General features: G+C 36.1%; 1 protein-coding gene and 1 pseudogene across 1 annotated transcript; both read right to left on the reverse strand.

Moving 5' to 3' along the window:
• Positions 1-1,733: 1,733 nt before the first annotated feature.
• On the reverse strand, positions 1,734-10,701 carry LOC106762872. Its single transcript, XM_014646977.2, has 2 exons — positions 10,529-10,701; positions 1,734-3,160 (listed from the first exon to the last, which is right to left on the reverse strand). The coding sequence occupies exon 2, from the start codon at positions 3,148-3,150 to the stop codon at positions 2,131-2,133; it is 1,020 nt and encodes a 339-aa protein (XP_014502463.1). The 5' UTR covers positions 3,151-3,160; positions 10,529-10,701; the 3' UTR covers positions 1,734-2,130.
• Positions 3,167-5,727, reverse strand: LOC111241581 (annotated as a pseudogene).
• Positions 10,702-13,033: the final 2,332 nt, after the last annotated feature.

Raw genomic sequence — 13,033 nt, forward strand, 5'->3', positions numbered from 1 at the left:
CACGTTTCACTTTCCTTTTCTTTAGTATTCTCTACACGTCAAAATAAAATAATAAAAAAAGAAAACCTAACAGATACGACGGTGGAAACCTGTGGTCGTCGTCGCTGGCCACCTCGAAGGTGGAAACACCATAGTCAGACCCAAATGTCGAACGAAACCAAGCTCTCAAAGGTACGAGCTCAAGAAACCCAACTCAGATCAACACAAAGAGTTGAAACCCCAGACCCAAATTCAAAAACGAAAACTTTACCTTCTCAAATACCAAAAGAGAAAAGAGGATCAGAAGCTCCAATTCACGCCTGGAATCAACGTAAACGAAATAGAATTCCTAGCCCAAAAGACAAATCAGAAAAAAAAAAACCCAAATTTTGAAAGCCCTAACCTCCAAATTCCCAATTTCATAAACCCTAAATTCAATCCTAATTCGAAATCCCCATTTCAAACCCTGGCTCAAAAAGACGAGACCAAAACCTGCAAGGAAGAAACAACAACCCAAATTCCAAAATCAGAAACAAGATTAGGAGCCCTAAATTGCAGGATTGGGATCGCGATTCACTCTATTGTCGTCGCCGGTATCCCTCACAACGGGTCGCTACTGCTTTCGCCGGTCACCGTCAAACAGAGACCCTCACCGTGAAACGCAGAAGCCCTCTCCTTCTGCAAGACGAACCAAAAATGGAGAAAAGGAAGGAAGTCTCCCTCCTTGCGTCACTAACTAGCACGGAGGGAAGAAAAAGAACAAAACGGCCAACGCGCCATCGCCGCGCCATAGATGTTTTCCCCAAGGTTGGGTGGTCCGCGAGAACATAGATGGAGAAGAAGCTTAAAGCTTCTGCTTCGAAAGCGTTCGCGAGTGGCATGACGTGATCCTGCACGATGTGGATCGGAAGGTGGAGAAGGTTTGTGCGGAGGAGTTTCTCTGCCGGAAGCCACGGTCATGATGACGCAGCTTTCTGTTAGGGAATAAATGTTTAATTTCATTCCAAATTAAAATAAATGCTACGTGGCAGGCAATGTACAGAGAAGTCGTGGCAGAGTCATTAACCACCTCACCAAAAAATTAACGCCGTTTATTTTTAGGGACTATTCATATATGTTTCCATACTAAGAGGACGAAATGCTATTAATGTTTCGTGCAGGGACTAAAACAAAAAATCAATGAAACTTCAAAGACTAAAAGCATATTTAATCCTATTTTTAATAGTGTGAAACTCGGTTACACTAAAATCATGTCAATATTTTATAAACTCTAACATATATATATATATATATATATAGTATACAATATGGTTCAGTACCCTTCAAAATTTAAAAAGACCGAAAGCATGTAGACCCAGTTCCAAAAATGTCAAGGACATTTTTAGCCTATAAAATGTATTTATCGTCTTAAAATAAATTATCTTAAAATAAATTATCTTAAAAGTATTTATCGTCTTAAAATAAATTATCTTAATAAAAAGCATGTAGACCCAGTTCCAAAAATGTGAAAGGTTTAACAATCACTAGAGTAGACTCATACTTTCTAATGACCCGTTAAATATGAAGGTGATATCCACTTTCGGTTCTAATCAGTAATCATAATTTCTACCAAGGGCTTCCCATTTCATACGGATGACGACCGTGAAATAACAGGTAAAAGAAAACCATAATTTCTACATCATCTCAATCACTGCACACGGGCATGCAGAATGACATTCTATATCCCTAACACTATTATAAAGTAATCCAACCTGTACAGAAAGCAAATCATCATTGGAAGAATAAAGCATCAGTTCAAAACGAAATTATTTGGACATCTAGTCCCTAACCTTCTGTTCAATGCACCATTTTGCCTAACCGCATAAAAACCAATCCAACCTATGGGACCTAACAATCATAATGAGCTGATCTCCTACACTTAGAATTCAGAGAGGCAATGAGCACTCTATAATTGCCTTTTGTACAGTCTATTTTAAAAAATATATAAAAACAGGGAATGTCACGGTGCCATATATAGATGAGATGAACTGCTATACTCTGCCAATTAAATTATAAAATTGCTCCGGCATAGCAACAAAACCAGCCATGCCAAGATCACTGGCATACTATTTGCAGAAGTGCAGCTCCTTCCCTACAAGTTTTCCTTTGAATTTACCTTCTTGCATTTGCTATCCTATGCCTCCGTCGTCTTCTAGAACTTCCTAACAGGATCCTGTGGAGTCTGCGTCCAGAGACAGCAGCAGAACCTGCAGATGCGACACTCTGAAAACCAAAGCGATCAACATCGAAAGAATCTCTAGCACGATCCTGATTATATCTAATGTTCTGCAAAAAGTGACCAGTTCTCCCCAAGCTAATGGACCTAACTGTGAAAAAATCATCCTCTAGGTCTGAATCATACTCATCACTATAAAAAGCATGAGAAAAATCATCCTCTAGATATTCACCGTCTGAATGATACTCATCACTATAAAAAGCATGGTCATTTGGCTCCAGCACATAATCCCCCAGTACCATAGCCCCTGGTGTTGAAGATAAAATTGTGCTAATAACATCATTTCGTTCTCTTTCACACTCAAACCTCTTCCATTTTTCTTTTCTTATTGGGTCCACCTCTCGGGGTCGTGCAAATGGATGCTTAGACTTAACATGTTTTCTAAGCTCCTTGTAATTCCCCACGAAAGAGCAGTCATCCTGCATGCAACTTCTTTTTTTGGCATTTAGAGACTTCCTTGCTGCTTCAACCACTGTCCAACCTTTCACCTGTCGGCGACAAAGGGGGCAAAGAAGCTCAGGAACTTCAGTGTTGTCTTTAGATTCACCTGTGTTTAAATCAAGATTTGAATTATTTGCTTCTAGCTGCAAACTTTGAACAGATGTTGCTTTAGTGTATGCTTTTTTATATTGTTCAAAACAGTTTGAATAGCGATGACTTGTTGCACACATATAAGGGCGACAACCCTTGTCATAAGACGAACAAAGCAGGAGAATGGCATTATGGGGAACCTCCATACATACAGAACAGGTTGCATCTTTCCAATTTTTCTTCTCGGATGCTTTAGAAGAGCTCTTTACCGTAAGATCTTTCAGATTTTTTCTTGAACAAGACAAAAGACTTGGTGATGACTTCCGACCTTGAGACTTGTTCCTCAACTTACTAACTTCGGCCATTTAATCAGGTCTGTTAGGAAGGAGAGAAAGTGTAAAATAATAAATTAATATGTTAGTCATTGCAAATACAATCATCAAATGTCTGAAGTACATATTACACATTATACCATTTATGACGTAGAAATTTTTACAAAACCTATGTCTTAGCAACAAACACATGTAAAACAATCATAATGATTCAACCATTCTCGACAACTTTTGCAGTTACATCTAAGTCACAAATGGTAGGATAGTATTGAGTCAAGATTAAATAAAAGATGTTTAAATAACAATTTAAAGCACAACATTAGGTCGTCCTTGCTCACCACGATTAGCACTAATCATGTGATTCTGTTAGGTTACTTTATAATGATAACCTAATATATTCTCTCTTCTCATCTCAACACTCGATTAACGGAGATGAATGTATGATTAACAGAGATGAATGTATGAATATATATTTTATTAACTCTGCAAAGTATAGAAAACAGAATTACAAGTAACCCAAGGAAGCTTCCCTTCCTCCATTGGAACAAGGATCCAGTCTCTACCCAAAAGAGACAAAATATCTGATCACCTCTCTCCACCTATTATGTTATTATTTATACCCTCTCTCTACTAACAATTATCATACTACTCTCCTTACACGTGTCTCACACGTATCTAACTTACTCTCTTTTATTCCTAACATTACTTCACCCTTCAAAATCAACCTTGTCCTCAAGGTTGAAGTCAGGGAGCTGGTGTCCTCCAAATTCTAGTCTGGAGGCTTGGGTGGTGGCAAATCCTCTTCCAATGTCTTCCATTCTTCTCTGATTCTATTAACTTCCCACATTCTGGTCACCTCTTTTTCAAAACTATAAGCCCAAAGAAGATGATCTTTGATGTCTTTCAGTGCTTCCAGTAGCTCTCTCCCCTCTACAGGTCCCTCTTTATTCGGAGTTAAGTCACTCTCTTCTGTCTCCCCCTCCACCAATTCCGCTTGGCTCAAGCTCCAAGCAAGAGTCATGGTTTCAATCTGTTGTAGTATATAAGCTAACTCTTTGGATTCAGAAATGTTTTCTCTGCCTATTGGCTTGTGTTCTTCAGAAGACTGATTCAAGTCTGGCATTACAACTTGCAAGAAGCAAAAACAACCAAGTATATTCCCACCAGCATCAATTTTCTTGTTTACTGTTATATAACTCTCAACAAATTCTCCATTTAACCAGGCTAGACCCTTGTCCATATGTAACATATCCAATCCAACTAGTTCATCTCTAGGTGGAGCATGCACAATAGTCTTGTACCATGTCAATGGCTGCATTTTTGGTGGTTCTGAAGTAGATGTCCAGTTGACATTACTCAGCCCATCTCCCTGGTATAGCTTTAGGTGTTCTCCTTGCACTCCAATCTTGTAAGTCCAAGCATATGAAGACAAGTCTATCGTCCCATTGTTCAATCCCTTAATCTTCACACTTGTGAGTCCTGCCCCCACAAAGTCATAAAAGGGTCCAGCTGTCTGTAAGCCAACTTGATATTCCTAATTCGCAAAAGCATGGAGAGCATGACCTGTAGACTCAATTAGAAGAATTGGTTTGCTTCCCTTTTTCCAAGAACTCTTCATTTTCACCCACAAATATACTTGTGGTATGCCATAGGTAGTCAGTGGTATCTTTGGTAGTATTGATGAAATCAACAAAACCATTTTTGACAAAGTCTTTCGTTCCCCATATTTCTGGTTTCTCCTTCACAATGTCCCATATCTAGAGATGGCAAAAAAATCCACGGGCACGGGTATCCGCGGGTAAAACCCGCGGCAGGTAGTTACTACCCGCGGATATTTACTACCCGCGGGTAACGGGTAGCGGGTATTTTAATACCCGCTTCTAACGGGTAGGGTACGGATAGTATATTATCCGACCCGCAGGTAAGGGGTAGCGGGTATTTTAATACCCGCTTCTAAACGGGTAGGGTACGGATAGTATACTATCCGACCCGCGGGTACCCGCTACCCGCAAAAAATAAATAAAAAAATTAATTTATATTTTTTTTAATTAAATTTTATTAAAAATAAAATAAAATTATATTTTATTAGATTAAAATTAATTAAAATTAAATTTTAATTTATATTTAATTTAATTTATATTATACTATATATATTTTTGTTATTTTATTTAAATTTTATTTTAAAAAATATAAAACATATTTTTTTTATTTTTTGCGGATATCCACGGGTACCCGCGGATTTTTAAAATACCCGCGGGTATTTTTTAAGCGGGTACCCGGCGGGTAACGGGTCGGGTGGCGGGTACATTTTTATCCGACAGGTCGGGTTGCGAGTAGGCACTATCTGTGCCCGACCCGACCCGTTGCCATCCCTACCCATATCAAAGAATTTACACCTTTATTTGATTGCTGCAAACTTCCGCAAATCATTGCAACTACATTTGTCTGGGAATTAACCTTTGTTGTGTTGAACACTACATTCTTGCAATCAGGAAGAATGCTAACTGACCAAGTTGGCAAGCGATATGATGTATTCCGAAATTCCACTGTTCTATCATTTTTATCATCAAAGTAGAATGAATTGCATGTATCAATCACGGAGCATCCCATTGTTGGCACATTATCCAAGGGACACCAATATTCTGAGACACAGCCATCTTTGCAAAGGCATATTTCTTACCATCCTCTTTATAAAAATTTTCAGTGTTGTCCTAGGAAGAAGCTTTTTGTTAACCAAAAGAGTGCCCTTAATTGTGCGACCCATGTGAAAGAGACGGTACCGAAGCAGCAAAGGCGGTTGATGTGTGCTCAGCTTCAGCTCCGTTACTCCCATTCCCTTACCCATATTCTCCAGATCCAAGAGATTGTTAATTTTCTCATTTTCTTCATCTTCCTGCCCTCCGCCGACATTGCCAGATCCCTCTTGTCGCACCTCTGCCATCCTCTCACCCACGCCAGATGCTTGTGCCACCAAATTTTCAAACTCCTGGGTGTATTCGTTGACGCTCCCCTTCTGCTGTACCGCCGCCAACTTCTCAAGAATGGTGCCTCGGTTCAGTTCGCCAAACCTCCACGTCAGCACTTCCATGAACATCTTCCAATTCGGATGTCTAGTCTTCTTCCGCCAGAAGCGGATCCAATAGTAGCTCGCGCCTTTCTCCATACAGGTATATACCAGCTTCATCTTCTTCCTCTACGTCACGTTCTGTAGATCAAAAAATTTCTCTGCCTTCACGATCCAGCCCATGGGGTCCTCTTCCGCTTTGTCCTCCAACTTCTCTGGTGGTCGCCGTTTGCGTTCAACGTTGAAGGAATCGCGACTTCCTTCGGAGCTTTGACGCTAGTTCCTTCTTCTCCCACTGTCGCGATGAATGTTCCGTCTTCCACGGTCGCCATTCGTGTTTCGAGCCATTCCCCTCATCTCCGCTCGAATTTCCTCCAACATCGCTTCCATGGAAACGAATCTGCCCTCAGTGCACTCATCCTATTCTCCATCTTGTCTCTCCTTGGATTTTGATCCGGCAGGTCGGACCAATCTGTTAGGTTACTTTATAATGATAACCTAATCTATTCTCTCTTCTTATCTCAACACTCAATTAACAGAGTGAATGTATGATTAACAGAGATGAATGTATGAATATATATTTTATTAACTCTACAAAGTATAGAAAACAGAATTACAAGTAACCCAAGGAAGCCTCCCTTCCTCCACTAGAACAACGATCCAGTCTCTATCCAAAAGAGACAAAATATTTGATCACCTCTCTCCACCTATTCTGTTATTATTTATACCCTCTCTCTACTAACAATTATCATACTACTCTCCTTACACGTGTCTCACACGTGTCTAACTTACTCTCTTTTATTCCTAACAGACTCATATAGTGAATGTAATAGAAGGCATAAAAACACAGCAAGTTCTATCATAAGACCCTCACCACATTCTAACTTGCAGCACAATACACAACTAAGATAAAACAGCAGGCAAAGCTTCAGTTTACAGAAAATTGGAAATAAAATGATAACTATGAGATAATGTGAAATAACACCTAAGTAGTACAGTCACTAGCTCGCAAAATTGTGTAACAAGCAGCACCACTACAAAAGTCAACAAATACAAATTAAACCAAAGGTGTGTAAAACCAACCCATCTATATCATTCCCTATTACATATCATGAGGTCGTTGGAATCTTAAACAAAACCTACAATAGAATTTGCCTTCACTAAATCTTTCTCAATTTGATTCATGTATCCACGCTGCCAGACATCAGTCTTGATAGCAGTCGGCCCTACGGAAAACGGAATCTTAAACAACACATACAATAGAAAGCTATGCCATTGCTTTCACTAAATCCTTATCATCTTGATTCATTTATCCACACTGCCAGACATCAGTCTTGATAACACAGTCGTACGGAAATGGAATCTTAACACATACAATAGAAAGCTATCTCATTGCTTTCACTCAATCTTTCTCATTTTAATTCATGTATCCACACTGCCATACATCAATCAGTCTTGATCTACCATATTAATTTCCGTCGAGGATAGACACTGCAACCTTTACGACCCATTGAATTTCCTTCAGTTCAGTCATGACATCCCAATTTTATGCATCCAAGTTGCCATTTTTTTATTCGATACACCAAATGAGTAACAATATAAAATGCATAAAACAAGCACCATAGAAATTAATAGAGAAGACGGTAAACGGTAGATCATTCATTAGAAGATGAATGATACAAAACAACATAGTTAAAATAGCAAGTTCACCTTAAATCGGGAAGAGTGGTAAAAATAGCATTTTGAATCAATGGATTTTACAAAATTATTAATCCATATTCTATAGCATTAAATTCATAAGTCATAACCCACTAAGTAGCAAGAAACTTAACAAAAAAATTCCAAAACACAAAAAAGGTCAAGTACACATCAAAACCTTGCAAGGTGGAATATATTAAACACAACGGAAACAGAAATACTCTACTCTTAGAAACTAGATGTCTGATCCAGAAAACTTATCACATTATAATCACAAGGATCCACCAATACATCCCCATTTTCATTTCCATCAACTTCACAATCCAAATAAGGCTCAAACATATTAATAATGGTGGAAGACAAGCCCAGAACAGCAAACAGAGGAAGAACTGAGAACGGAAGAGTGGAGAGTGAGCTTCATACGATGACTAGATTTTCACCAAATCAAACAAAATGAGCACCCAGTGTTGGGTGTATCACAAACAAGAATTAACAAATCCGGTTGGGAGAAAATGAGCCACAGGAAAATACATAAAATTGATGAACTTTACTTTTTATGGCATTTAAATAAGGATGTCAGAGAGATTTACCTCAATGAAGAATTTACCTATGATTTGAACTGCGGGGTATGATTAAAAAGGTAAAGCCGATGGATTTGATGATCTAAATCCCAACATTAATTACCATGAAAGAGAATCTTCTTTTTATCCTAACCCTTCTAAACCCATTTTCTTGTTTCTCAAGCTAACAAAAATTATATGAATAACCCCTACAGAAAGTTTATGCAGATCCCAATGTTGATCAGCACATACAACATTACTGGATACTTTATAACACTCTCCCTTATATTATAATTCTAAATATCCTTCATTTGCAACACTTGAGAACTATTTCAAAATGTCATTTAAACTAAGTAACAATACACATAATACATCTAATGCTCATTCACATAAGAATAGGGTTTCCTTTTCAGAGATCGCAAACTGATTAAGATCTCCTACTACAGTATCACACTAGCATAACCAAGTAACATTCTTTACTAGATGCTAATCATTGAGCAAAAGGGTCCAAAAAAGCTATGTGGATGGAAATTATTTTTAAGAAAGTATCCTCTATCAACACAAACATGCATGACTATTCTCTAATAATGCCAAAGACTTGAAGTATAGAAGAACATCATGAATTGTAAATGTGGACCCATCATGGCAAAAACCAGGACTAATGAATTACGAGTTCTGACATGAACTTAAATATTTAACCTCTGCAAAAGATATAATGCAAATCCATGTGGTCATAGAGATAGAAATAGTCAGATCAAATAAGGCCTTGCCAAACCAAAGCCTGGACTATTAGTTTGTTACAATTCTTTTTTTAAGGCTTGGCCTGTTGTTTTTAACCTGTTAGTTCGCCAAAGTGTTTGCTATGTCATTCCCACAAAACCAAACAATGCACATTTTTCAACATCACTTGATTTATTCTCACTTCCATGTCTTTCTCTTTTCTTTCCTCGAGATAAGAGCTAAGCTCTTCGGTAACCACCCTCGGAAGCTAGTCATTAAAGAAAGAGAAAAACACATTCAAATACTCCACCAACCAACTTAGACAACTCAATGAAGGACTTAGGCAACCTTTGATGGCATGGTCCCCATTACAGCACCACTCTTAAGGTGGACGTCTCAAACTTGCACCAAATTTTGCTTGATGACATTACATTTAACTTTCTTGTTGGCCAAAACCCTCCATAACCCTTTCAAAAGACATCGACAACTAACTCTAATGCCAATCGATAAGCATCCAAATTTAAAGGCTGGTAGTCAGAAGTGGAGAATCGAACACTTCGATATTCCACTAAGCATCACATGCTACCCAATTCTCTATCACAGCCACGAAACACACCGTGAAACAATGAAATATAAACTAGTACTTCTAAAACTAAAACAACAAAATCAATCAATCCAAAGCATACCAAATCACAATCCATAAAATAAAAAATATACTCAACTCAACAAGTTCCATGGTTGACCTTGAAAAAGACCAACTTTGATGACAACGTTTTTTTATTTCCAGAAACATCAACATTGGTCTAATATAGTTAAGAGAATTCAGTATCATCCATTAATACGATAAGTTGTGTCCTGTCATTCCTCTTATAGGATCTTACAAATAATAGTTCCACTTGGCATGAAACAATGCACCACACGCACTGTACAGGACGTAACATCAGTCAAAGAACCAAAACGAATTGATCCAAATTCCAAATTATAGGAATTGTTCATACTATATTTAATTCCCTTACCTTACCTGTCTAATTTTTCAAAAACACATCCATGCGCGGAAATCTCGGTTACAACATGGAAACAGACAATTGTGTCACTGATGCGGAACTAAAATGAGAAACAAAGTTATAAAGAAAGGTTCAATATTTAACACATTCGCGGAATTCAAAATCGTGGATATATAGTCTAAGCAGCATGGGGATCGTGAGGTATAATTAGTAAATCGAGGCCTCATGCCAACCGAAAATTTCTAAAAGCTCCACGGAAACATTGTCCAGATTGCATAAAAAAAAAACAACAAAAGGAGGCATCAAAAGAGACGAGAGAGGAGAAAAACCCTCACGAGAGAAATCGATTGGGAAGAGATAAGTACCTGTAACTGGAATTCACGAGAAACAGTTAGAGGGGCGTCGTTTTGTTGAAACAGTGGAAATGATGGATACCAGAGGGAGTGTTCCGATCTTCGCGCTCACGCTCCCCAAAATCCGATTATAAAAAAGGCTGGCAGAGGTGACGTGTGCCGGTACTGCAACACCTAACCTACAGAATACTAGTTCTTCAAACTTTTTCACGTTTTATAATTTCATCCAAATGCTGCTTTATGTGGGCTTATGAGCCTGGTTAACATGTTGACCATTGGCCCATTAACCTTTTTATCATGCTTCTTTTCCATGAACTACATTAATAATAAATAAGTATTTGTTTTAATATATGTTTTGTTAATAAAAGTCTTTTTAAAAAATATAATGTGTCAAATTTCACATAATAATTGCACTTTATCATATCATATTTTTTTATTTATGATGATGAACTTGTTAAATATATGCTATCTCTTCTAGCTCATTTATATATGTATTATTAAGTTTATTTATATCTCTAACCTTCTACTTGTAAATTAGAAATATTAATACATGATGATTTGATTCATAAACATTTAGAGTAAGTATTCGTTTATGTGTCAATCCATTTTTTCTTTTCTTCTTTTTAATTTTATGTGATAAAGTCTTGGTTGTTATTGAAAACTTTAACATATTTACAAGCTCAGTACACTTTTTGACATTCTTTTTCATTATAAATTAAAGGTTTAATAGATTTGGAGGTCCCTATATTTGGGAGTTTGTTTCAATTGAGTCCTCTAATTTTTTCAGGTGGCACCGTTTCAAGTGCATAGGTGAATTATAAAAAGGTATATTTGAAGGTGAAATCCCTAAATTAAAAGAGATTTCACCCTTTTATAATCTACCTATGCACTTGAAACGATGCCACCTGGAAACGTCAGCGTGTCACATGTTCAAAAACTTCATGACGGTAAGTGCATTTAACGGAAAGACTTTTATTGATTCAAATTGACAAAATTAGGGATCTAATTTATCACTTCAAATTAGAGGACGGGACTTCCGAACCTATTAAACCTAAATTAAATTATAAGTTTATTAAAAATCAATAATATTTCTATACTTAATATTTCATTTTGACTGCAATATTTTGTAAGTAATATTCTGAAGGCAATATATGTTTTATACGCATAAAAAACTACACTTATGTAACATGTTATTAATGTAGTCCATGCGAAAACAACCATAATATTCCAAAGAGTGAAAGAATGGGCTTTTATGCAAAAGTTAATGGGCCTGTGGACAACATGTTAACTAAACGAGGGTTACTCCCAACACTACTCAATATTGCTTCCTGCACCACCACATTCAAAAAATGTTATTCTTCAACAGATTTCAAAATTCATTTAAAATTTTTGAAACTTCTTTAAATGGATTTTGAAATCCGTTGTTCGAAAAAAAATTTAACGATATGTCAAAAGAAATTTTTTTTAACAGATTTCGAAATTCATTAAAAACTTGAAAAATTCATCGAAGAAAAGAAACGTGGTATAGGATTTTTTGAAATATAAAGAATAGTTTTAGAAATTTTTAAAACTGTGGTGGTGGTGGTGGTGTAAAAAAGTAATGTGTGGTGGTGTAGGAAGTATGGACCTAACTAAATTTATGAGTTCACATAAAACCTAACTAACACTTTTTTTATGAGGGGTGTCTAGTTTAAAGAAACACTTGATTATTATTTACGTAGTCCATGTCAAAACAAAAGATAAAAATACTTAGACAACATTTTTTGACAACATTTGAACATCATCATACGTGTCATTGTGTGATTGATTCATGGTGGTGTCATTGTGTCATTTGAATCAATCATACAATGATACGTATGATTGATGTTCAAATGTTGTCAAAAAATGTTGTCCAAAACAAATACTACAAATAATTAACTATGTTTTATTTTGGTTCATGAGCCTGATTAACATATTCTCCATTGTATCATAGCCATTAACTTTTTCATAAAAATTCATTTACTCACTATTTAGATTATTAGGATTTTGTGCGGACTACATTAATAATATGCAAGTATTTGTTTTTAATTTAGTTAATTGCAATATTTACTATAATAAAAATAAATTTTCTCTCATTAACACAAGAAAATTTGACGATGATGTTTTATGAAAGAAAAATTAACATATTAATTTGTGATTGGATAATAATGTAAAAAAAAAAATAAGTACTTAAATAGTTAAAGTAAACTATATATTTTTATCCAATATAACGAAGAAAAATAAAAGAATGAAATAATTTATTAACATAGGTTTTTGTTTCATTGATTTTTTTCCTTCTTTATGGTTAGTATTTATAAAAAGTAAAAAGAAAAAAAAAAGTTTATCATATTACAATTAAGTTTGATTAGATCATAAATTAAATATTAACTTACAAATTAGTTTGATTAAAAGCGTTTGGTAAGATATTTAGAGTAACTCATTCTAATAGACAGAAACTATTTTAACTAACTTATAACTTGTATTTTATTTTATTTACTT

Source organism: Vigna radiata, chromosome 5, assembly GCF_000741045.1.
Source record: "Vigna radiata var. radiata cultivar VC1973A chromosome 5, Vradiata_ver6, whole genome shotgun sequence".
Taxonomy (NCBI): Eukaryota; Viridiplantae; Streptophyta; class Magnoliopsida; order Fabales; family Fabaceae; genus Vigna; species Vigna radiata.

Coding starts and splice junctions, on each gene's coding strand:
- LOC106762872 (XM_014646977.2), bottom strand. CDS start 3,150: ATGGCCGAAGTTAGTAAGTTGAGGAACAAGTCTCAAGGTCGGAAGTCA.